The sequence below is a fragment of the Mustela putorius genome, unplaced genomic scaffold, assembly GCF_011764305.1.
Source record: "Mustela putorius furo isolate JIRA1106 unplaced genomic scaffold, ASM1176430v1.1 tig00003834_pilon_pilon_pilon, whole genome shotgun sequence".
Taxonomy (NCBI): Eukaryota; Metazoa; Chordata; class Mammalia; order Carnivora; family Mustelidae; genus Mustela; species Mustela putorius.
In genome coordinates this window covers 118764259-118791040 of record NW_025421987.1, presented here as the reverse complement: position 1 = coordinate 118791040, position 26782 = coordinate 118764259, and the positions used below count along the sequence as shown (strand labels likewise).

Genomic DNA, 26782 nt, shown 5'->3' with positions numbered 1-26782 from the left:
AGCAATTAATAAGCCAAGAAATTCAGAATGCAGCCCAATTTTTCAAGGGAATTAAAAATATGAAATAAAAGTCAGTGTCATTTATGCTGCATTCTCTTGATAAGAAATGAATCTCAGGTTGGTTAACCAGCCCAGATTCAAGGGGAGGGGACCACACAAAACTGGGAGGGATGACTCATTGGGAGCATCATTGTGACAACCATTCCCCAAGCTTTCCCATAACTCTGTGTCTCTATTATCACCTGTCATGTGATGTTACAATTCAGTTGTCAGCCTCCCCATTAGACTATGAACGTCATAAGGGAAGAACCATCTCACTCATCTTTCATAGCCATAGTAGCTGCCTCAAGTCCTAGCACATAGCCGGTGCTTACTAAAGGTTTGTGGAATTAAATTATTCCCTTGCAATCGTCCAGAGTACATAGAGTCAGAGTACCTAGTTCTAAAGATAGTTCTGGACCATGTGGGCTGTATCTCTAAAGAAAGTAAATTAAATCAATTACTGTCGATGTAAAGGTAACCAACAGAAGAACTAAAGGAGAACGTGTAATTTCCAAGACATTACAGGGAAGGGGGAAACAGAAAACGTAATCAATTTAACAAAAGCCTTTTACATATCTCACTCAGAAATCTACATATAGACAAAACATGGTAATATAACATGGTTATATTATTTATATCTGCCATCAGACTTGAACTGAAGATATAAAAAGAGAACTTTGCAGTCAACAATTTGTGAGCAAACACATGTCATTTTTACAAAAACTATGTATCAGGCCACACCAAAAAAACCCTGAAAATTTTCAAAATGCAAACATCATCTAGATCATATTATAACATAATTTAAAATTCATAAAACAAAACAATTGATAGTCACTTCCCACCCACTCCTCAACCAAAGAATCTAACATAAAATGTGAAATCTTAAAAAATGTCTGGGTACACGTGAAAAGATGCACATCACTCATCATCAAGGAATAGAAATCAAAACCACAATAATATATCACCTCAACCTGTCAGAATGTCTAAAGTTAACAACACAAGAAATAAGAGGTGTTGGCAAGGTTGCAGAGAAAGGGGAACCCTCTTTCATTCTTGGTAGGAATGCAAACTGGCACAGTCACTGGAGAACAGTATGGAGGTTCCTCAAAAAGTTAAAAATAGAGCTATCCTACAATTTACCCAAAGGATACAAAAATACAGATTCAAGGGATACATGTACCCCAATGTATATAGCAGCATTATCAACAATAGCCAAATTATGGAGAGAGTGCAAATGTCCATTGACTAATGAATGGATAAAGAAGATGTGGGGTGTGTGTGTGTGTATACATAGAGAGAGAGAGAGAGAGAGAGAGAGAATGGAATATTACTCAGCCATCAAAAATGAAATTTTGCCATTTGCAAGGATGTGCATGGAGCTAGTGTATATTATGCTAAGTGAAATACATCAGTCAGAGAAAGATAAATACCATATGATTTCACTCATGTGATTTTGTGAAACAAAATAATGTGGATTATGTGGATTTGGGAAACAAAACAGATGAAAGTGTGAGAAGGGGGAGAAAAAAGAGAGGAAAGAAGGGGAGGCAAACCATAAAAGACTCTTAATGATAAACAACAATCAGAGGGTTGATGGAGGGAGGTCAGTGGGGAGCAGGCTAGATGGATGATGAGTATGAAAGAGGACACTTGTTATGATGAACACTGTGTGTTGTATGTAAGTGATGAATCACTGAATTCTGCTCCAGAAACCAATATTGCACTGTATGTTAACTACCTAAAATATAAATAAAAAATAAAGTTCAGTAAAAAAATTTTTTAATGTCAGTAAAAGAAGAAATAAATTAGAAATTAGAAACCTAAGTAGAACACTAACCATAAAAAATATAAATTAAAAAATCTAATTGTATCGGGTCCATTTGATTTTATAGGTGTTCTGTCAAGCTTTCAAGGTCATAATTTCCAAGCTACATAAACAATTCCAGATCACAGATAAGGGTGAAAAGATTTTTAATTAGTATTATGAAGTTAGCATAATGCTGATATCAAAACCAGAAAAAGAGGGGCACCTGGGTGGCTCAGTCAGTTAAGAGTACAACTCTTAATCTCAGCCCAGGTCTCAATCTCCAAGTCATGAGTTCAAGCTCTGCACTGGGCTCCATGCTGGGTGTGGAGCCTACTTTAAAAACACACAGAGGGGCACCTAGGTGGCTCAGTGGGTTAAGGCCTCTGCCTTCGGCTCAGGTCGTGATCCCAGTGTCCTGGGATCGAGCCCCACATCTGGCTCTCTGCTCTGAAGCAAGCCTGCTTCCTCCTCTTTCTGTCTACTTGTGATCTTTGTCTGTCAAATAAAAAAATAAAATCTTTAAAAAATAAAAATAAAAACATACAGAAAAAGAATACACATGTATGAATATATAGGCAGAATGTTTACATAAGAGAATATATAAATATATATATATTTATAAATATATAAATATAAATATATATATATATAAATATATATATATATATAAAAATATAAAATAATGGAAAATTACTACTGATTCCAAGAAGTCAATGTTAGGTCACATTTTTAAAATTTTACATACTGAATGACATTAATAGATCAAAAAAGAAAACACACATAAACATTTCAAAAGATGATAGAGGGGCACCTGGGTGGCTCAGTTGGTTAAGTAGTCTGCCTTCAGCTCAGGTTCTGATCTCCAAATGATGAGATCTGCTCATCAGGAAGTCTGCTTCTCTCTCTCTCTCTCTCTCTCTCTCTTTCTCTCTCTTTCTTCTCTCTCTCTCTCTCTCTCCCCCCCTCTATTTCTACCCCCCCAAAACAAAATTTTTTTAAAGTGGTGAATTTAGTAAAATTCTGTCTCTTGAATGGTGAGAGTTCTTCCCAGTTCTCTTTCCCAGCCAAACTCCCAGAACTCCCATAATAATGGAGAAACCTCCAAAGCACAGGACAGACAGATTCGTCTCAGGAGAAATCGCACAGGCCCAGACAAAGGACATCCAGTTACTAAAATCTCAGGATCTCCCAGGGAAAAAGCCAGCTCACCACTCAATCACCATATGATGGAGTCCAGCAATGAACGAGCCTGACCCCCACCCAACACACACACAGGTCTGCCAGTTTTTAGCACCTCATTCTTCATTCTTACAGACCCATGTCTCAGTAATACTTGACATTTAAAGGAAGCCTTGAACATAAAACAGAGGGCAAAACAAATAAATAGGAAAAGGAACTGGAAGAAACTGAGCTATGCACAACATTAAAAAAAACAATTTGTAGAAAAACACTTAAAATGAATAGACACAGAGTCATAGGAGACATTGTCACATCCACAAACCAAATACAGGCTGCTATTTTTAAAAAGCAAGAACAAGAAAGAGAAAGAGCCCTTGGAAGCTACAACTGTGATAGTGACAATTGAAATTTAATAGGAAGTTCAGAAAAGTCAACAAAAGAGATACCCCAGATGATAAATAAAAGGAAAGGACATAAAATAATCAAAAAGCAGAGAAGAGAGTAAGAGAATTAGAGGTTCAATCTGTGAGATTCACTATCCAAATACAAGGAGTTCCAGATATAAGGATGGGACTGGAGGGGAGGAAAGTGGGTAATGGGAAAAAGAACTATACAAAATAAAAGAAGAAAACCTTCAGAATTGGAACATGTGACTCTCTGGATAGAAACAGCCATGTATTGGCTAAAACTAACATTCAAGAAACAACAGATGTTCACAAGGATTTGGGAAAAGGGGAATCCTCTCACACTGCTGGTGGGAACACAAACTGCTGCAGCCACTCTGGAGAGCAGTATGGAGGTTCCTCAAAAAGTTAAAAATAGAGCTACCCTATGACCAAGGGATTGCACTACTAGGTATTTATCCAAAGGATACAGATTCGAAGGGGCACATGCACCACAACAGTTATAGCAGCATTATGAACAACAGCCAAACTATACAAAGAGCCCAAAGTGTTCAACTGGTGGATAAAGAAGATGTGGCACACATATACAATGGAATACCACTCAGCCATCAAAAAGAATGAAATCTTGCCATTTTCAAAGATATGGTTGGAGCCAGACTGTATTATGTTAAGTGAAGTCAGCCAGTCAAAGACAAATACCATATGATTTCACTCATATGTGGAATTTAAGAAAGAAAATAGATAAACATATAGGAAGGGAAGGAAAAATAAAATAAGATAAAAACAGAGAGGGAGGCAAACCATAAGAGGCTCTTAAATATAGAGAATAAACTGAGGGTTGCTGGAGGGGTGTGGGTGGCGGATGGGCTAGACGGGCGATGGGCATTAAGGAGGGCACTCATCATTGAGTACCAAGTGTTACCTGGAATTGATGAATAACTAAATTCTACTTCTGAAACCAATACTACCCCACATGTTAACTAACTTGAATTTAAATAAAATCTCAGAAGAAAAAAAAAAGAAAGAAAGAAAACAGCCATTTATAAAATTTAAAAGACCACCACAATAAAATTTAAAAGACACACGCCACAATAAATAGATCATTGTGGAATTTCAGAACACCAGGAATAGCTTCCAGAGAGAAATGGAGGAAAATATTCAAAGCAGAGGAATGCACAGAATCCAGGAAACAGAGAACCCAAAAGAGAAGAGAGGAGGAAAGACTTCTAGGAGGATAAGTAGTCCCAGGAGGACAGCAAGCCCAGGAGCACAGAGTCCAGATTTGGGCAGAAAAGTGGACTCCAGGAAGGAGGTCTTGAGAGGTAAGGGAGTGGGATTAGTAAATTATCTGCTGGAGGGTGTGGAATAGATTCACAATAGGTACAAAGAAAACTAAGCAAAATAAATGGATGCAATTAACAACTCTGAGAGAAGTAAATCTAGAAGGAACTATGATCTTAGTGCAGTACTTGGTTCCAAATGAACAATCTGTACATGTAAACAACATCCATACAGGTGCTGAAATGGGGCAAATGCAACAGAACACACTGGATGAGGTATGTCTGATCCTGGGTTCTTGTCTCCCCCAATTGCTACCATCCTCTAGTTGTCATATTAGTCCAGGTTTTGTACGAATTCACAAGTAGCTGATTTGTTGACTGTGTAAATATAATGTGTTAGTCTTCTCCATGTTCTTTTGGGGTTTTATTGTTTACAAACTTCTTTTTGTATTGAGAAAAGGAGCCAGAACATCACTGACCAAAGTTCTTGCACCAGGCAAAAGAATCTGGAGCATAGCTCAGTAAGCCCTCTTCTTGAAGTGTGAGGGTCTTAAACCATCCTTTCTTCTCTGTTCCCCTTCCCCTGTTTTCTGTATTGGGCCAGATCTAATGCCCTAAAAACTTGACTCTCATCCTATTCCCACTTCTCTCTCCCCCCAAAAAAGCTCCCACACATACATATTTAATTTGTGGGTATTGTCCACAACTCTTAAATGATTTGTGCAAAAGTCTTGAAGAAGCTAAGAACACTCCATCCCCGTTTCTCAATCTCGTGTCAAGACCATTCTTTGATGAGATTCATACTAATACAGTTGCATTTGGAAGGATCAAACCTACTTTTATCTCTAATCCTAGAGTAAAGAGAAGCAAAAGCAGTGATGGGGGCCTTCCATGTAGAAAGCAGGGTCGGGAGACACCTGCGTGGCCCAGTTGGTTAAGCATCTGCCTTTGGCTCAGGTCATGATCCTGGGGTCCTGGAATTGAGCCCCACATTAAGCTCCCTGCTCAGAAGAAAGCCTGGTTTTCACTCTCCCTCTGCTGCTCTCCCCACCTCCACCCCATCTTTAGTTCTCTCTCACTCTCTCTCTCAAATAATAAATAAAACCAAGAAAGAAAGAAAGAAGAAAAGAAAGAAAGGAAGGAAACGAAATGAAGCAGGTTCAGAAGACCAAGAAAGGGAAGACAAATGTATATCCAAGTCACTCAGGAACTTTTATACAGGTATAAGAAACATGTCAAAGGGGGCCACAAGATTGTTTAATAAGAAATGGACAAATGTAGCTCCATGCATGTTTACTAATAGAAACCAAAGCTTCTGGTGAAATCTTGAATTTATGGGGTGGAGGGGTCTGGAAAGGAAGGTAGACAAGTATGGACCTCTCTCTTCTTTCCCTGACCCCTTCCCCTCATTTCTGAACTGAGCCCTCTTGGACTTCTGTGACCCCTCATAGGGGAATGTTTATTTGATGGTTGATTTTGCTATGCTAGGTACTTCCTTTCCCATTTTGCTAACATTTTGTAACACACATACAGACCTTTTTCCCTTCTCTTTACCCTAGAAAAATACAGTGAATAAATAAAAACTTACTGGTACTGAAAAAAAAAATTCCATTCACTATAGCAACAAAAATTATAAAATGCCTAAGAACACACTTGAAAATAAATGTACAGGGGAGCCTGGATGGCTCAGAGGGTTAAGTGTCTGCCTTCAGCTCAGGTCATGATCTCCAGGTCCTGGGACTGAGCCGCGCTCGTACATGCTAGTGCGTGCACGTGCGCTCGCTCTCTCTCTCTCTCTCAAATGAATAAAATCTTTAAAAAAAAGAAATATATAAAACTTATATGAATAAAATTATAAAAATATTCTCCAGATGATAAAATGTGATTTGAGTAAAGGGAGAGAGAGATAGTCCATGCCCTTGGGTATGAAAGACTCATTATTGTAAAACTCATTATTTCCTTCCTACATTAACCCATAAATTCTCAATGCAAACACACCAAATTCCAATATGATTCCTTAGTGAAATTTGACAAACTAATTATAAGTACCCTCTGAATGAGGAAATATTCAAGACTAGTCAAGCAATGCTTTAAAAATAAGAACCAAATATCAAAAGATTTTTAAGGTGTTATTGGTGCAATAACAGACAAAGAGAGAGATGAAAAAGAATAAGAAATTGTAAAAGAGACTCATTACAGATCAGAATACATTTAGATAAAAATAGTATTTAAAACCAGTAGGGAGAGGCACCCAGTGGTACAGTCTGTTAAGCATCTGATTCTTGGTTTACGCTCAGATTGTGACCTCAGAGTTGTGGGATCCAGCCCCACATGCCGCTCCACACTCAGTGCACAGCCTTCTTGTGACTCTCTCCCTCTTCCTCTGTCCCTTCCCCTGCCCCAAAAATAAATAAATAAATAAATCTTAAAAAAAAAAAATAGTAGGGAAAGAAAGGATTATTTAAGAAATGTTTTAGGGGGGGTGCCTGGGTGGCTCGGCTGGTTAAGTGTCTGCCTTTGGCTCAGGTCATGATTCCTAGGTCCTGGGATCAACATCGGACTGAGCTTCCTGCTCAGTGAGGAGCCTGCTTCTCCCTCTCCCTCTCCCACCAACCTCACTCATGTTCTCACTCGCTCTGCTCTCTTTCAAATAAATACATTAAAAATCTTGAAGGAAGGAAGGAAGGAAGGAAGGAAGGAAGGAGAGAGAGAGAGAGAGAGAGAGAGAGAAAGAAAGAAAGAAAGAAAGAAAGAAAGAGAAAGAAATGTTTTAGGGACAACTGGACACTCATTTAGAAAATATTTAAGTTGGATCCCTACCTGACAACAAATACTTATTTAAGATCTAGTCATAAGAACAAAAAGAAATATTTTCTGTTGCTGTAGAGCTAACAGGTAAAAAATATATATATTAAATCAAAGAACCATGCAAATGAATAAAAATTACTATTGTTGCAAGGGCTACAAAAAAAAAAGTGCTACTACCTGTTATGAAAACTCAAAAGAGTAGGAATTAGATTAGGAAAGTCAAGATATGCTTCCCTGAAAAGGAAGTGACTGAACTTAGTTCTGAGATCTGAAGAAAGAACAAGGATCTGCTCAGCTAAGAGTTGGAAGGCAATACCCAGGGAAGGACACAGCTGCACAAAGTCTTGTGGAGAATATATAGAACATTCAAAGAAGTGGAGGAGGGCCAGTAGACCTAAAATTCAGAAAAGAGAAGGGAGCACGAGGCCAGATCCTGGCAGGGCTTTGGAGGTCACATTAAAGATTCTGATCCCTATCGTAAGAGCAATGGAATCCCTTGACAGTGACAAAAGGAGATTTTGAAAAGATCACCTCTGGCTGAGAAAAGTAGAAAAATGGGTTGGCCAAGAGACTATATTGGGTCAGGGGATAAACAGAATATAGGCAGCAGCAGCAGTCCATACAAAAGATATTAACTAGAGGAGAGCGGTAGCAATGAAAATAAAAGAGGTGGGCTGGTTAAAGATGTATTTAAAAGGTGAGATGTACATGAGCTGATGGTGGATTGGATACTGAAGAAAGGTGTCAAGAATGGGTAGATGGTTATACCACTCACTGAAATAAAGGGCACAGGACCAGTTTGATTGCTAGGGAAATCACAAATTCAGGCTTGGACATGCAGAGTTTGAGGCATCTTGAGATATGTCACAGAAGCTACCAAGCAGGCAGGGTAGAACCTCAGGGAAAACATTCCCATGTCATTCTTTCAAGAGAACATGAAATAGAACAATATTAACTGCTGTAGCAAACCAACCCCACAGACCAACTGACTCACCACAGCTGAAGTTCCTTGCTCACTCACAAAGCAGTCCAAAGCAGGATGTGAGCAGCTCCCCTTCATATGCAATGCAGGGACAACCATTTCACCCCAACTTGTGCCCTGCTCCTCCCCTCAGGCACCCAAAGCCTCTGCATTCAGGCAGAAGGGGAGAGTGGAAAACACACACTTTAACCACCTGGCAGTGACACACACCAGGCATTACCTCACATCGCACTATGGTCCACTGGTGAGAATAGAGCCCCCAACTGAGCAGCTACTTCCCAGCGCAGTGCTGCCAGATAAAATACAGGATGCATAGTTATTTGAATTTTTGGAGGAAAAAAAGAACCATTTTTAATATGTCCAAAATATTGAACCTGAAATTCAAATTTAACTAGGTGTCTTGCTTTTTGCAGTTGCTTGCTTGTCTGCTTGTTAAATACAGCAGTCCTATCCCAGGGACAATCCTATCTATGACAGAGGATCACACATTTTGATGAAGAGTTAGTCATTTCTGCCATAGGCTACAAATGACATGAAGGAGATTCCCCATATTTTGGGCAAGCCATGGGTGGTTTATAGCAACTTGTTCTTGAGTGTGAAAGACCAGGGAAGGGACGCCTGGGTGGTTCAATCACTTAAGCATCTGCCTTCAGATCAGGTCATGATCCCAGGGCACTGGGAGATGGAGCTCCAGGTTGGGATCCCTGCTCAGCAGGGAGCCTGCTTCTCCCTCTCCTTCTGCCTGCCACTACCCCTGCTTGTGCTTGTACTTGCTCTCTCTCTCTCTCTGACAAATAAAAAAAATCTTTTAAAAAATTAAATTTAAATTATGTTTTTTAAAAAATAAATAAAAGACAGACCAGGGAAGAGGAGCCTTTGAAACAGGGGATGAATGAGGAACACTCTTAGTAAACGTTAAAGTCAAAAAATACAAATCAATGTAATATACCCATTTAGCCAGTGAGCATTTATTAAGCACTTACTATATTCTAAGTGCCGCGGTAGTGGCTAAAAATAATTTATAATCCATGCCCTAAAAAGCTCACAGCCTTGAAAGAGTTGGGGGTGGGGGACATAAATAAGCAGAAGAAAGTGCAGCACTTAAGTCAAACTGGTAAGAATCCAAAAGGTTTCCCAAGGGAGATGGTGGCTGACCCAAGCCTTAGAAATATGACAAATAGGAATCCACCAAAAGAAGGTGTGCAGATTGTTACATCTACCCATGGAGTAATAAGTGGTATAAGACATACCCTCACACTGTAAACAACTAGAAAACTGGACAAAATACATGAAACGGTTGACATCAACCACAACAAGACTGTAATCTCTGAGAGAAAGTAAATAAACAAGGTGAACCCCCCCCCCACAATTGACCTGGTTTTCTCTCTGGAGGCACTTTCTGGACTTTGGCACAGGGAAGAGAACCCAGACAGAACCTGGCAGACTCACTGGAGTTAAGGATATAAATATAGGCCCCTGGGGAGGCTAAAATATTTGGAATTTATATGCAGAAAAAGTTTTCAAGAAATCTGCAGAGGGGTCTCCTCAAATCTTCAACTGAATACTAGTCTGTAAATACTTCGATAAAGCTCCACAAAGCCAAAATCAGGACAACGGCCAGGTAGCTCTCAGTTGAATAATTCCCACAGTCCATTTAGGGCAAGGAGATTTTTGATCCACCACCACCCCACCCCACCCCCCAGCAAGAGCAGAGAGGTATCACTGAATACAAGGGCATTCAAAGCAACTCCAAAAGTGTCATGCCTTAGTAGCAGAATAAATGGTACTCTAGACCCATCCTAACAAAGCTTAAAAACAAGCATAGAAAGGATCATCTGAGGGCACCTGAGTGGCTCAGTTGGGTAAGCATTCGACTCTTGATTTCAGCTCAGGTCATGATCTCTGGGACGTGCAATCAAGCCCTGTGTTGGGGTCTGTGCTCAGCACAGAGTCAGCTTGAGATTCATTCTCTCTCTCTCTCTCTCTCTCCTCCTTCTGCTCCTCTCCCCTGCTCATGCTCATGCATGCTCCATCTCTCTCTAAATAAATAAATAAAATCTTTTTTTTTATTTTTTTTTTTTTTTTTTTTTTTATTTATTTATTTGACAGAGAGAAATCACAAGTAGATGGAGAGGCAGGCAGAGAGAGAGAGAGAGGGAAGCAGGCTCTCCGCTGAGCAGGGAGCCCGATGCGGGACTCGATCCCAGGACTCTGAGATCATGACCTGAGCCGAAGGCAGCGGCTTAGCCCACTGAGCCACCCAGGCGCCCTAAATAAATAAAATCTTTTTTTTTAAAAGAGGATAAACTGATCTGCAAGTAAGCTGACTGCCTACCAAAACAAATACTGACATTCTATTTAAACAACAAATCTGAACATCAAAAAAAGTATCATTTATAATGCCAACATCTAAAAAATTACTAGACATGGAAAGAAGCAGGAAAAAATGACCCACATCCAGGAGAAAGAGTAGTCGAAAGAAACAGACCCCAAAATAACAAGGATAATGGAATTATCAAGGGAAGGTATGCGGGTAAGGGATGGAATTCCAAACCAAGAGAGTAGTTAGATACACAGAGCTTCTGGACAATTCACCTGGAGAATGTCTAGTTCTTTTTGGTTCCACATGAGAACAGATTATTTGTGACAGACCCCCACTATGTTTAGAGGAACTGGGTGACCTGAAGCAAATGTAGAGCTAGGCTCCACCTGGAGAAATCTAGAAGATCCATGTCAGTCTTGCCTACTGTCAAACAGAATTGCTGTCTTCCCTCCCCACTAAGGCATTCCAAATTAAGTTCCCAGGGACAAGCTGGAATCTGAGTGTCTCTATTCTAGTCATAGTTTTCTCACTCAAAGATGAACTTGGATTAAATACCTGCATCTTTAAAGAAAGGAAAGGGAGTTCAGCTTAAAAGAGCACTTACTATGTGCCAGATACTATATTAGGCCCTCCAATATATATTATTTCACTTAATCCTTATATTAGCCTGTGAGACAGATACTTATCTCCTTAGAAATTGAAACACTTAGGTCCAGAAATTAAGAAGTTTGCTTGTGGTCAATTATGTAAAGGCCAGTTTGAACTGAAATCTGCGAAAATTCAATAAATCAAACATCAATGAATGCTTTGAAGTCCTCTTGTGTAATAAAGTCTTTGTAGTCAAGCACAACCTGAGTCCAAATTCCAGTTCTGCCACTTGCTAGCTGGCTGCCTTCGGAAAGTTCCCCAGCTCTTCAAGACTCAGGTTCTACGTTATGTTAACTGGAAAGAGCAAATCATACTTTTTGTGATCATAGGGAAGATTAAGTGAGAAGATTAAAAATGAAAAGAACTCAGAATAGAGCCAGGTACATAGTAGGTATTCAACAAACAGCTACACAGTCTATCCTCTCCTGTTAATTAAATATCTGATCTGCGCTTATAGCATGTTGGGGGGATGGGGGACCAAAGTTAAGATGTTAACCAAAGTTAACAAGATCAAATTTAAAAACTTTCAGCAAATGTATAAGACATTGGTTCTCAAAATGAGGTCCCTTGACCAGGAGGATCAATATCACCTGGAATTTGTTAGAAATTCCCATTTTCTAACCCCACTCCAGCCCTAATACTGAATCAGAAACTCTGGTGAGTAGGGCCCACTGTCTGTCTGTATTTTAAGGAGCCCTACTTGGAATTTCTGATTTAGTATTAGGGCTGGAGTGGGGTCAGAAAATGGGAATTTCTAACAAATTCCAGGTGATATTGATCCTCCTGGTCAAGGGACCTGTCTGTATTTTAAGGAGCCCTCAGGTGATGTGGATGCACACTGAAGTTTCAGAACGACGTGTGTTAGAGTTTTGCCATGGCATTAATTTAACTCAAATATTGCAAAGACTGTGGTTAGATCCTAATAATCTGACGATCACTGTCCTTTAGTTTTTATGCATTTTTTTTCAGATTACTCTAATGTACTGTGCTGATTAAACCTTGCTACAGGAAAGAGTAAGCCAAGTGAGGGGCCCCTGGGTGGCTCAGATGGTTGGTCGTCTGCCTTCATCTCAGATCATGTTCTCCAGGTCCTTGAATCAAGCCCCATGTCAGGCTCCCAGTTCAGCAGGGAGTCTGCTTCTCTCTCTCTATGCCTCTCCCACTGCTTGTGCCCTCTGTCTCTCTCTCAAATGAATAAATAAAATCTTTACCAAAAAAAAAAAAAAAAGTAAACCAAGTGAAATGATGTTGCATTAAACACCTTACAAGAAGGAATTCAATATAAAAAGATAAATGTCGAGAAGTTCTTAAGAAAAGTCATTTAAATGGCCAAATGGAAGATGGGAAGACTAAATTGGGAGCGTCTTTCCTAATCTTAGGAAGAGGTAAGCGCAGATGACACCTCAGAAATCCAACCAATTTCATAGTGAATTATTTTCCTGTTCAATTAAGCTATTCCTCCCCCAATCCCTTTCACAAAAACTGGGTTCCAAACTCACCTATTATGTTTTCACAACTTGAAAATCTGGAAAACAACAAAGCAATATCAATCCAGAAATCACATACTTGTCATTAGGTGCAAAAGTTTATGTGCTTGAAGACCTCAAAACATTGAATGCTACAGAACAAGAACGGGCTGTAGGCTGTGGGCTGGGCAGCTGAAACCAATTATGCAGGAAATTTGGCATCTAAAGTAAATGGTACATCTGAATACTTAGAATGACTCTCAATTATATTAAAGCAGTTTTAATTTTTTCCAATTGCTACACTACACCGCCACATCCCTCTCCCAAGGCTCTACTCTTCCATGCTTGCTTGCAGCTGATTTCAATTGTTTTCTATTTTCTTAATCTTCCCTATTATCTCCGCTGGTTTCTTTCCCTTCATCATCATGATTTTTTTTTTCTTACAAGGCACTCACACAGCATCTGATGCTTCTACAAACGAAGAGATTTTTCTTCCTATCCTTGAAGCGACAGCTTGTCTTTCCCCTGAAGTGTCTTTGTCGCAATACTTGATAAACTGTTTATTTTTCCTAACAGCTTTCCTTTTTTGTCTGAAAAACAAACATTAACCAAAAAAGTCCTTGTTTCCCTAAATTGATACTTTTTATGCAATCCCTGGTGCTAGAGCGCCGCCTACTGAGAAAATGGGGATTAGCAGATCACACGGCTTTTGGTTTTGTAGAGGATAAAATAATTTGAGTTGCCATTTTCTCATCCTAGGTACAGATTCTTCAGGAACAAGTGTAATATTCTTAAGAATCCTTCCACTCACTATCCAGCAGAAGTCAATAGACATTACCCCTAACAGAACTTCACCACAGTATAATAAAACTATTTTTTACCACCATCTACCAAAGACTTAACAAAATACCCTGTGTAGAAGAGAATTGCCAGCCAGTGAGGTAGGGCCTTTCTCTGAATCAGCTAACGATAGAACTGGTGACCTCATATGGCAGGCTATTCTGCCCACTACAGAGAGCCCAAATTATTGCAGAGGCCTTATACTAAACTGAAGTCAGCTTTCTATAATCCTCATAGCTTTTATCTGCAATTCCCAAATCTTCTGAGACACTACAAAATTTAATCACTTTTCTGCAAGTGAGCCCTTTAATATTGGAAATATGCTACCATATCCCCCCCTAAACATTCAAAATACCGATCACTCCCCAAAAACTATAACCCAGAAAAATCTGATTTTGTGTGCAACTTGTTATGGACTAATGTTTGTGTCCCTCAAAATTCATATGTTGAAATCATGGCTCCCAAGGTGATATTTCAAGGTGGGGACTTTGGGAGGTAATTGGGTTTAGATGAGGCCATAAGGAGGGGGTCCTCACAATGGGATTAGTGCCCTTATAAGAAGCAGTAAGAGAGCTTTCTCTTCACTCCTTCCTACCTTTCTCTCAATCTTGCCCACTCCCCAGCAAGAAGGCAGAATCTGCAAGCCAGGAAGAGAGCCCTCACCACAACTCAACCATGCTACACCCTGACCTCAGACTTAACAGCCTCTAGACTGTGAGAAATAAACTTCTGTTGGTCAAACAACCCAGTCAATGGCATTTTGTTATGAAGTGATCCCACTCTACACACATACCACGGTTATACCTTGCAATAATCCATAGTATATTCAATACCCTATAGATTTTATATTCAAGGAGTTACATTTTCAAGTGAGCTAACTGGATGTCCCTATTCTACAACTGAGACACTGAAGCAAAATTTTATACACACACACACACACACACAAATGTGTTCACATATACACATATATGCCACAGCAAGTTTTTGCCACAATCAGTTTTGTAAAAAGATCCTCACCAACTGCTAACCTGCCATCTCAGCTGAACTCAGAATTCTAATTTTCAGGGCTTCTCTCTTACTCCAAAACATTCATAGTGCCTGGTTTCTCAGAAACTTACATTTTCAACAGTCACCTGAGAAATTTTCTTGCTAGTTGGCCCATTCGCGAAAAATACAAATCCAGTGCGGTAGATTGAAAAAATGACCACAAATTCTTTTCCTCCTTCTACCTATGCCCTAGCAATGTTAGAGTCTTTTTCTCCACTTCTGGTCTGGCCCTGAGATTTTCTCTAATAGAAATGATATTGTATGAGCTCAAACCCTATGTCTCAAGAGGCTTTGTATGTTCCTAATTTCACTCTTGGAACCCTGAGTTGCCATATGAATGAACCTAAAATAGCATGCTGAAAGATAATACATGGAGAAAGGTCTCAGTCATATGAGCCATCCAAGCTGAATCCACTATAGGCCTAACTCAGAGATAGTGCAGGTTTGGTTCCAGACCACCACAACAAAGCAGATAGTACAATAAAGCAAATCAAACTGATTTTTTTGTGTCCCAGTGCATATAAAAGTTATGTTTACACTGCACTATATTCTATTAAGTCCACAGTAACACTATGTCTAAAACAAAATATTTGTACATTAATTTAAAAATACTTTATTGCTAAAAAAAATGGTAACTATCATCTGAGCTCTCAGCAAGTCATAATCTTTCTGCTGACAGAGGGTCATGCCTCAGTGTTGATGGTTGCTGACTGATCAGGGTGACGGTTGCCAAAAATTAGGGTGGCTGTGGCAATTTCTTAAAACACAACAAAAATGAAATTTGTCACATCAACTGACTCTTCTTTTCACTTGAAACTTAGATGTCATTGTAGGGTTATTAAGTGGCCTAACTTCAACATTGTTGTGTCTCAGGGAATAGGGAGGCCAGAGGAGAGGGAGAAAGATAATATTAATCTATTAGGTTCATCCTTATTATACGGGTGCAGTTCGTGGAACCCCAAAACAATTACAAAATAACACCAAAGATCACTGATCACAGATCACCAACACATAATGCTGAAAAAGTATAAAATATTTCAAGAATTCCCAAAATGGGACATAGAGACACAGAGTGACCAAATCCTGTTAGAAAAATGGCACTAATTGGGGCACCTGGGTGGCTTAGAGGGTTAAAGCCTCTGCCTTCGGCTCAGGTCATGGTCCCAGGGTCCTGGGATTGAGCCCCACATCGGGCTCTCTGCTCAGCAGGGAGCCTGCTTCCCCCTCTTCTCTCTGCCTGCCTCTCTGCCTACTTGTGATCTCCGTCTGTCAAAGAAAGAAAGATGCACTAAATAGCATTTGCTTGACCCAGATTGGCACAAACCTCCAATCTGTAAAAAATGCAATATTTGCAAAGCACAATAAAATGAGGTGTATCTGTATAAGCCAATCAAACCAGTCAAACGACCAACTGACCAGGTACCTGAGTAAATCCAGCCAAGGTCAACCAAGCCTAGCCTAAACTAAACCTTCCCAGCTGAGCCCAGCCTATACTGAAGAATGACCTTCAGAATTACAAGCTAAAAAGCTATGAAGCTATATGAAACTGCAACATCACCTATAGTGCATTGTAGCCATAAATAATTAACTCGCATCTAATCAAGTCTTTAGTTGTAATTTCTAGTTCATAGAACTACACAGGATAAAGGAACAAGCTAACTTCTATTTGACAATGAGGCAAGTATATATAAATAAGCACACACGTATGCACACTCTACTTACAATCAATTTACAATATTTAGTTTTTTAAGTTAGAGAATGCCCTGAAAACTTTGCAAGCACATTTCTCCAGCAGTTCTCCTTACTGTGCCTAAAACCTAAATTAGTCCCAACACTGATTACAGTGTTCTGTAAACAGAAGATATAAGGCTGCATCTCAGGGATCCTAAGGAAAGTTGAGGTCCGGTAGCTTTAGAACCTATGACAAAGATTTATCTATATGCAGTCTCTGAATTGATCACTTCTCAGTTAAATTTTTTTGGGACCATTTTAATAGTCAGTCTCTGAAACCCAGCCACACAATCTCTATGACTCACACAGAGTCAGGGAAAACCATCAGACCGACCTTTTTTTTTTTTTTTTTTAGATTTTATTTGTTTATTTGACAGACAGAGACCACAAGTAGGCAGAGAGGCAGGCAGAGAGAGGAGGAAGCAGGCTCCCTGCTGAGCAGAGAGCCCGACTCGGGGCTCGATCCCAGGCCCCTGGGATCATGACCCAAGCCGAAGGCAGAGGCCCCAACCCACCGAGCCACCCAGGCGCCCCAGACCAACCATTTTTTATCTCAAAATTTTTATTCTCCTTGACAAAAAGAAGGACTATTATCAACTTCAGGTTGATTATTATCAACAGCAAGTAATAAAGCAGTCTAGGTGTTTGAACTACAAATGGATAAATATGATAGGAGTTTGGGTTCATCTGGTGTAAGGAACAGTTTAGAGTTTTGAAATTCTTTTTAACTAATATTACATATTTAAAAAACCAGAATTATATTTTCTTTAACCCACTGAGCCACCCAGGTGCCCCTTCAGAATCATATTTTCTTAAGGCTTTTCTCCTTCATTTCTAAATCCAAGTGTATTATCGAGGAAACTGGAATCCATGTGCTGTGGAATGTATTTACACTCCATTCATTACAGTGTATTATACTGTACAACACTGACATTCTCTTTTATAGGAGTTATTTCAAGGTTCATATGATTCTAAGGCTAAAATTTCAGAGGACTTTCTTCTCCCAGGCCCTCAAAGAGTCCCAAAATTTGTAAACCATACTCTTGACTGGAACATCAAGTTCTTTTTTCTTTTTTTCAGATTGTATTTATTTATTTGAGAAAGAGAGCATGCACAGGCAAAGGGAGAAGGAGAAAGAGAGCACGCACAGGCAGAGGGAAAAGGAGAAGCAGGCTTCCTGCTGAGGAGGGAGCCTAATGTGGGGCCTAATCCCAGGACCCTGGGATCATAACCTGAGCCAAAGGCAAATGCTTAACCAACTGAGCCATCCAGGCACCCCTGACATATCAAGTTCTTAAGACATTTTGTCCAAATTTAGTATTCACAAGATGGAAAGATTTCCAGATTAGTTAGACAAATCATTCCCCTTCTTTCCTTTGTCCTTGATTCTAACTGCTTTGGATAAAGAGAATGAAAGTCTTGTCTATGAAGCAGCAGTTAGTACAATCTTGCAACTGAATAGAATAGGGTAACACTGGAGAATTCCAAAGTAAGGAAAGAGAAGGCACAGTATGGGTGCAAGTTACTAACAGACTCTTCACAAAGCCCTTTCCGAATACTATCTCCCAGTGCTGCAGCATCCCCAGACAGCAGATGGGGAACTGCTAACAGCACAGCTGGGGGGAAATATGCTAATGTGAGCTCAGGTGGATATTTTTACCTCCCTGAGCTTCCAGTGACTTCTCTGAAAAACAGCAAAAGGTGTTATGTGAGAATTTCCTCGATACCTCCAGTTTCCTGGTAAGTGCTCTAGTTACTATTATTGCATAACAAAGTAGTTCAAATGTGAAAGTGTAAAACAATCATTTTCTTTTCCTCATAGATTCTGTGAGTTAGGAATTCAGAAAGCGCTTGACTGGACAGTTCTCCCTGGGGGGTTGCAGTCAGATATTGGCCGAGGCTGCAGATATCTGAAGGTTCAACTAAGCTAGACATCCTAGATGGTTCACTCACGTGGCTGGTAACTGATTGGAAGCCATTGCCTGGGAACTCAGCTGGGGCTGCTGACAACACATGGCCTCTGCACCATGGCAATCTCACATAGCAGATCAAAGCTCCAAATGCAAGTCCCAGCAACAAAGGTGGAATCCGCATGGCTTTTTATGACCTAACCTTCGAAGTCACATAGATCACTTTTATCATATCCTGTTGGTCAAAGCACTCCCAAGCCTACCTATATTCAAGAGAAAAAAGCAATAGATTCCCATCTCTGAATGGGAAGTGTGTCAAGAATTTGTAGATGAGATTTTAAAACCACCATAATTACCATGGATACTCACAAAAAGTAAGACTGACGCTACTGCTGCCCTGGCCCATGTCTGAAGTCACCTACAACTGCAGATAACATTTCCTGTGATTGTTGACAGTGGCAACTGCAGGGGACCCGGTCTTTGTTTCTCAGCCCAAGAGCTTTTTCTCTGTGTAAGAAGGAGCTAAGCCCTCAGAGGCAACCCTCAACCAATAACAGAGTCAGTGGATAAATACTCAACTTCCTTATCCCTTGGCAGGCCAGTTCTGAGGTAAAGTCAGGTGACTTTTTTGACAGAGAGCCACTTGGCCTAAGCAGCCTCCAGCTCATTAATACCCTCTGTACTGGCTTTCCTCCCTTCTCCCTCCAGCACTCCCTCCCTCATCTTTGCTTTCTGGCATCAATTCCAGCACCTGACTTCCTGTCCTCCAGTCTGCTTTTGGAGACCCAAACTAAAACACCCATTACGTGTGTCCTGATTAGAGAAGTCTGGGAACTGTTGCAACCGGTGACCTCCCCAGTTTAAATTCCTGCAATTATTATAAACCATAACAGAAATGTGGTTAACTGGGAAGGTCTGGGATTACCCTGGGTGCTCAAAGAAGTCCTAGGGTAAAGCCAAAACTGCTCCAGTACCTGGGTGGGTAACTGTTTCATTAATGGATCCCACTTTCCCCATGAAATAAAGTACTTTCTACAGCAAAAAAAGGAGATTCCTCCTTGGTCCCTTAAAAGGAGTCATAAAAGGGCACTTGGGTGGGTCAGTCAGTGAAGTGTTCAACTCTTGATTTTGGTTCAGGTCAGGATCTCAAGGTTGTGAAACTGAGCCCCACACTGGGCTCTGTGCTGGGCATGGAGCCTGCTTAAGATATTCTCTCCCCTTCTTCCTCTGCCTCTCTCCTCTTTCTCTCTTTCTCTCTCCCTCTCTCTCTCTCCCCAACCCTGCCAAAAAATAATTAATTTTTTTAAAAAATTTTTTAAAAGGTAGCCATAAAAAATCAGCATCACACTGAATAATGGCCTACAGCCTGAAAAGAAATTAAGCAAGATTGAAAATAAATACATCTGAGTAAAATCTAAACTTTCAGAGCCAGCAAACTTCTGCCAAGTGGAAGGTTTTTTTTATTCTTTAACTTCTCAATCATGCCTACTGGAAGTACTACAACCCAAGCTCAAGGTATGCTCTCAAATTAGCTTATCAGATGAATCAGCCTTCCCTTGGCTCTCAAGATCTTTTATAATTAGCTTTGTAACATAATGCACATGGGCAAAGCTCAGAGGAACGAGAAAATTCATTTAGAGAAGTTGCCAGAGTTCCAGTGTTTTCTCAAGCTTAGCCAGTTAATTCTACTTCTGGGCATAACCAAGAATGGGTCCCAGGGTCTGCCAGGCTTTTCTGGCTTCCTTTAAGTTGGAAATGTCTGGACAACCAGTCTTCAGTTTCTTTGGAGTGTTCTTTTGATATCCCACCTGAATGAACGAAGTGCAGTTGCAGAAATGACAGACGTCCATCATTCATCAAACCTTGTACTGAAGTGGGAATTTAACTACATATATGCCAAACCTCCTTAACCCATAATTTGTTACTAACAAAGGTAACAAAACTGCATAGGACACAGCAACGTGGTTGTTTTCTTGAAAGAACTCCAGAGACCAAATTATACAATTTCTAACACTGGGCTATTCAGGGGCCTGGTAAACACAGAAACCACAAGAGGGGAGGGAAGGGAAAGAAGTGGGGGCAGGATGTCTGCTCTAATTCCTCATTCACTCTGCTTTGCTCTGTTTCATAACAATGTCAGCTCTATGGAATAAAACCAAATGTGGTTTCTGTGTCTTTAAGGCCCAAGCAACTTGGGCAATGGATAGGTTGTCATGGCAACTTGTAATTCTACTGTCTACTAAATTGAAAAGCAACAATAGAAAATCCTTAGCAAATAAAGTCGGATACCTCTTAACGACAATTATCTGTTTATCATAGTCTGGTTTTGAGTTCTTCAAATACAAATACCTAGAATCCTTTGCTCTGTTTGATTAAAGAAGGGCTAATTTTTTTCCTTTTTTTTTTCTTTTCAAAAGCTCTCAAGCAGGAAAGAAGAAAACAAACAAACAAGTTTCTGAGGGAGTTTAGATGTCAAGCGTCTTCTATGGCCCCAGAAGAATGCTCCCACTATACACACACACAAAAGGAGGAAGCGGGATTAAGCAACTCAAAAATCTATAGCAACATGAGGTAGAAAAACCTCAGTCAGTGTCTCACATCAGATAGCCTTGAAAAAGGCCTGAGACCATAAGCTTTGAGACATGTGCTTTTCACATATACATACAAAAAAGTGTTTTAAGCTCTTTTTGTTCCTAGCGCAGCTATGGCTCGTGGTCCCAAGAAACATCTGAAGCATGTAGCAGCTCCAAAGCATTGGATGCTGGATAAACTGACTGGTGTGTTCGCTCCTCGCCCATCTACTGGTCCCCATAAGCTGTGAGAGTGTCTCCCTCTCATCATTTTCTTAAGGAACAGACTTAAGTATGCCCTAACAGGAGATGAAGTAAAAAAGATCTGTATGCAGCATTTTATTAAGATTGATGGCAAGGTCCGAAATGATATAACATACCCTGCTGGTTTTATGGATGTCATCAGCATTGACAAGACCGGAAAGAATTTCCATCTGATCTATGATACCAAGGGTTGCTTTGCTGTTCATCGGATTACACTCAAGGAGGCCAAGTACAAGTTGTGCAAAGTGATAAAGATCTTTGTGCAGACAAAAGGAATCCCCCACCCGGTGACTCACGATGCTCGCACCATCTGCTATCCTGATCCCCTCATCAAGGTCAATGACACCATTCAGATTGATTTGGAAACCGGAAAGATTACTGATTTCATCAAGTTTGACACTGGTAATCTATGTATGGTGACTAGGGGTGCTAACCTGGGAAGAATTGGTGTGATCACCAACACAGAGACACACGCTGGTTCGTTTGATGTGGTTCACCTGAAAGATGCCAATGGCAACAGCTTTGCCACCCGACTCTCCAACATTTTTGTTATTGGCAAAGGCAACAAATCATGGATTTCTCTTCCCCGTGGAAAGGGTATCCACTTCACCATTGCTGAAGAGAGAGACAAGAGACTGGTGGCCAAACAGAGCAGTGGGTAGAATGGTCCCTAGGTGACGTGATTGGAATTCTTTATACCGAATTAAAGGTCATACAGCACAAAAAAAAAAAAGTGTTTTAAGATTATAACCCCAATAAAACATCAAAAACTCCTACCATCCACTGTCTATTTAAATGTATTAAAAAACCACTAGGCATCTTATAAGAAACTGGAGCTAAAAAAAAAAAAAAAAAAACAAGGAAGACCCAGTCTCTGACATCTAATAAGCTCATAGTGGCACATAAGTTTTTTTAAAGATTTTATTTATTTATTTGACAGAGAGAGAGAGAGATCACAAGTAGGCAGAGAGGCAGGCAGAGGGAGAAGCAGGATCCCGCTGATCAGAGAGCCCAATGTGGGACTCGATCCCAGAACCCTGAGATCATGACCTGAGCCAAAGGCAGAGGCTTAACCCACTCAGCCACCCAGGCACCCTGGCACATAAATTATATGACTGGTTTTCCCAAGTATTATGGTTTGAATTGCATCCTCCAAAGAATCTGTATGTTTTAGTCCTAACACACAGTACCTCAGAATGTAACCATATTTGGAGATAGGGTCTATAAAGAGGTCATTAAATTAAAGCAAGGTCATTAGGGTCAGCACTAATTAAATCAGAATACTGTCCTTATAAGAGGAAATTTGGACACAGACATGCACAAAGGGAAGATGATGTGAAGACACAGGAAGAACACAAGCATCTACAACCAAGGAGAGAGAAGCCTTCTCCTGTGGCCATCAGAAAGACCGAACCCTGCCAATACTTTGATCTCAGACTCCCAGCCTCCAAAAGGGTGAGAAGTAAATTTCTGTTGTTTGCCACCCGGCCTGTGGCTCTCTGTTATAACAGCCCTAGCAAATGAGTATGCTGAAGCTATATTCTAGAGTAGTGGTTCTCAATCTTTTGGCTGCATCAGACTTCCCTGGAGGACTTATTAAGACACTGTTGGACCCATGCCCAGAGTTTTCTGATCCAGGAGATCTGGGGAGTGACCACAGAATCTACATTTCTAGTAAGTTCTCAAGTAATGCTAATGCTGCTACTCTAAGCACTTCCTGTTGAGAACTACTGTTCTAAGAGGTACAAATTATATCAAATCCTAACAGATTCAAGTCAAGAGGCCTCTTTCTCCCTCCTTCCTAAATCTAAAATGGAAAGGATTCTTACCGATTCTGACCTGAGCTTCACACCCAGGTACAGTCACAGGTGAGCTTGCCCCATATACTGCAATCATGAAAGCTACATCTTGCAGAGATCCTAAACTTTAAGACACAATAACCCTGTCCACTACTAAAACATAGCCCATGAATGGATTCTGATAAATTAGACCAGCAATTCTCCCTTCATCAAGAAATTAGGCAGGTATATGAGGGAAGGAAGGGTTTTCTTCCATTTAGTCAAAGGCGGAAGATGGGGGAAAGTGGACAAAACTATTTCCCTCTCTTGCCCACACTACAACCCAGGCTACTGGCCCCCTGCCCTGGAGTCACATTTAAGAAGTTCCAAGTCTAAAGCTATGCCCCTCTCCTCAGGCCAAGTATGCCCAGAATCCATACCCCACTCCAGATGATGCTCCAGTACCTGAATTCCCTACCCAAATGACTCTAGGCCTGCTTTCAAGGCCTGAAGAAGGTTCCTTCCTTGACTTCCCACAGTCAGACCACATTGCCAATATGCACAAAACTCGGCCCAAGGGACAGATGATAAAAGAGAGGGCATGAATAGAGCTTGGACCAGGGAGCTGGAGTGTCCATGAACTTGTGTGAAAGGCTCAGCAGCACATTGGTACTTGGGGTGGAAAGAGTCCTAATATGTAGTATTTACCAATTTCCATAGTATGAATATTCCCACTGGTAGCCAATTTCAAGATACCAATATGAAGTCAACTGGCTCACAAAAATTCCTGGAAAAAACAAACAACAACCAAAAAAAACAGTCCTTCACACTAGGGGACAAAGGCAGGAGTGGGGAAAAAAAACAAGGGCAAGCTGGTGGTCTTCATTTGTATTTTTTTTAAGATTTTATTTATTTATTTGACAGAGATCAAAAGTAGGCAGAGAGGCAGGCCAAGAGAGAGGGGGGGAAGCAGGCTTTCTGCTGAGCAGAGAGCCCGATGTGGGGCTCAATCCCAGGACCCTGGGATCATGACCTGAGCCAAAGGCAGAGGCTTTAACCTACTAAGCCACCCAGGCACCCCTCTTCATTTGTATTCTCGCCCTAACGCTGCCTATATTAAAGGTAAGCCAAGGGCATCATCCCTGTATCAACCAAGATTTGCTCTGGTCATCATTTATAGTGGCCAAAAATGCTGAGCTAACAAAGAAGGACCCTTCCTCCCTAACAGTAGTCCATTCAAGATAACATCATTGGTTCGTTCCCCAAAAGCCATTCCCAAACCCCTTGTTCTCTCCAGAAGAGTCTGATGCTCTCTACAGAGGTCGAAAAATGGTACATACTTGCTTTCCAAGCTCTCTTGTAGCAAGATACACATTCTGGCCAACAGGAGCTGAGAGGGGGAAGTCTGCTTGGGCCTCCTGAGAAAAGTTTCTCCCTAAAAAACAAGAGGAATGGCCTCTCTTATTCTCTGGACATACTCCTTCTGCTGTGATGCCTGACAGTGGCACCCACCATCTTGTAATCATGAGAGAAAACATTACAAATATGCACAAGATGACAAAGAAGGATCAGAAGCTACTGGGTTGTTTTTTTATTTTAATTAATTATAGTAAAATACATATAACGTGGAAATTTACCACCTTAACAATTTTTAAGTGTACAGTTTTGTAGTGTTTAAATACCATCACACTATTGTGCAACAAATCTCCAAAACTCTTTCATCTTGCAAAACTGAAACTCTGAAACATTCCTCCCCTCCCCCACCAGCCCTAAGCAACTACCCCTCTCTCCACTCTATTTTCTACGAATGTGACTACTCTAGGTACTTCATATAAGTGGAATCACATCGTATTTTTCTTTTTGTGACTGGCATATTTCACTTAGCATAAGGTTTATCTATGTTGTAGCATGTGTCAGAATTTCCTTTCTTTTTAAGTTTGAATAATATGTCACTGTGTACATACCACATGCTGCGTATCCATCAGTGGACACCTGGGTTGCTTCCATCATTTGGCCATTATGAATAATGCTGCTATAATGTGGATATACAAATTTCTCTTCAAGAACCTACTTTCAATTCCTTTGGGTATATATATCTGGAAGTGGAATTGCTGGATCATATGGTGATTCCATTTTAAATTTTCTTTTCTATTTTTAATTGTTTAAAGAAGCACCATACTGTTCTCCACAAAACTGCACCACTTCACATTCCCAACAAGAGTGCACAATTGTTTGAATTTTTCCACACCCTCACCAACACCTGTTATTTTCCTTTGTTTTGTTTTTTGTTTGTTCACTTGATAATGGCCAATCTAATGTATATGAGGTGAGCTCCTGGATTCTTCAATGGCATCTGGAGCTATTGAACCAGGCTGGAATTGCCCTGCCTCCAGAAGTCTTAGGCAGGAAATAAGTAATAAATATCCTTACTGCTGAACTCCCTTTTAGATAGGCTTTAAGCATTTTCTAACTGATGAGCTGTTTTTGTCTATAAGAACTCTAAGCAGAAAGAACTAAATTTAATGCTCTGTTTTTCATGCTTTCCACTATATGCTGTTTCTTGTACTCACAGAACTAACAAATTCTACCCCAAGGTCAAGTCATGATATACTATAACACCAAATACAATGGAGTATTCATAATTGTTTTATCCATAATAAAAAAAAACTGGAAATAACCCAGGTATCCACTGACAGGATAAACAAACTATGGTATATCCATATGAAGGAATACCGTTTAGCAATAAAAATAATAAAATTATGATGGATAAATCTCAAAAACACTATGCTGAGTGAAGAAGTCTTATACAAGAGAGTATATATGGCAATGATACCATTTATATAAGTTATAGAACAGGTTAATCTAATCTATAGTGGAAAAAAATCAGAACAATAGCTATGACCTCTGAGGGGTGGGGATTGCCTAGAAAGGGGCATGAGAAAACTTTCTACGATCATGGTAATGGTCTATATCTCAACTGGTTTTTGGGTTACACAGTGAGAATGCATTTGTGAAAATAAAGTGGCAGATATACCCTAAAGACTTGTACATTTCATTATCTATAAACTGTATATCAAAAGAACAGAGTATAAATTAGTATTTAACTCTTGTAAATTATATGCAAGACAAAAAATTTAAGGGGCAGTTTATTGAGGACTGCAATTTACTTTAAAATACACTTTTAAAAATGCCAAGATAAGGACTGATAGATGGAAGGACAGATAGCTGTGTAATTCACAAGTATAATAAAATGTTAATGGTGGAGGGGTCAGGATGTTCAAAATGAAATTCTTTTGATTTTGCTAGCTAAGAGCGCTAGAAAGTAACAATAGGTACAAGTTTTGGTTTTATATGGTAAAAGTTTTCCTGACTACCTTGAGGGTTGGAATAAAATTAAAAAGACTTAGGAAAAAGACAAGAGAATCATCAACTACAAAAAAATTTTACACTTTTTCACTTCAACTACAAAATTTTATATTTTTGTAACGATCAAAAACTGGGAAGTGCTGCCATGCAGGAAAGGGCTCAGCTTGAACAGTGAGTGCTGCCACAGGTCTTAGGGCTTCCTAATGTTCCTTCCTTGTGCTTTCTGCGTCCAGCTTCAGTTGCCCCTTCCATTAGGCATTGGGAACCTTGGGGGACATGAAATTCCTAGAGTGACCCCTCTTCCCCCAGCATACTTCCTGTCCCTGACCTTAACAGC

General features: G+C 40.2%; 1 protein-coding gene and 1 long non-coding RNA gene across 2 annotated transcripts in view; one reads left to right on the top strand and one right to left on the bottom strand.

Moving 5' to 3' along the window:
- The window catches only part of LOC106005991, a 37776-nt gene that overhangs the window by 8680 nt on the left and 2314 nt on the right, over positions 1-26782 (bottom strand). Inside the window, exon 2 of the long non-coding RNA XR_001179777.2 lies at positions 24420-24514. This is a non-coding gene — a long non-coding RNA (uncharacterized LOC106005991). The remainder of the gene's footprint in view (positions 1-24419; positions 24515-26782) is intronic.
- Positions 21154-22069, top strand: LOC106005990 (40S ribosomal protein S4-like). Its single transcript, XM_045088967.1, has one exon. It carries the CDS (start codon positions 21367-21369, stop codon positions 21961-21963), a length of 597 nt encoding a protein of 198 aa, XP_044944902.1. The 5' UTR covers positions 21154-21366; the 3' UTR covers positions 21964-22069.

Bases quoted from the DNA above. Each gene is read 5' to 3' on its own strand.
- LOC106005990 (XM_045088967.1), top strand. From the start codon at position 21,367: ATGCAGCATTTTATTAAGATTGATGGCAAGGTCCGAAATGATATAACA.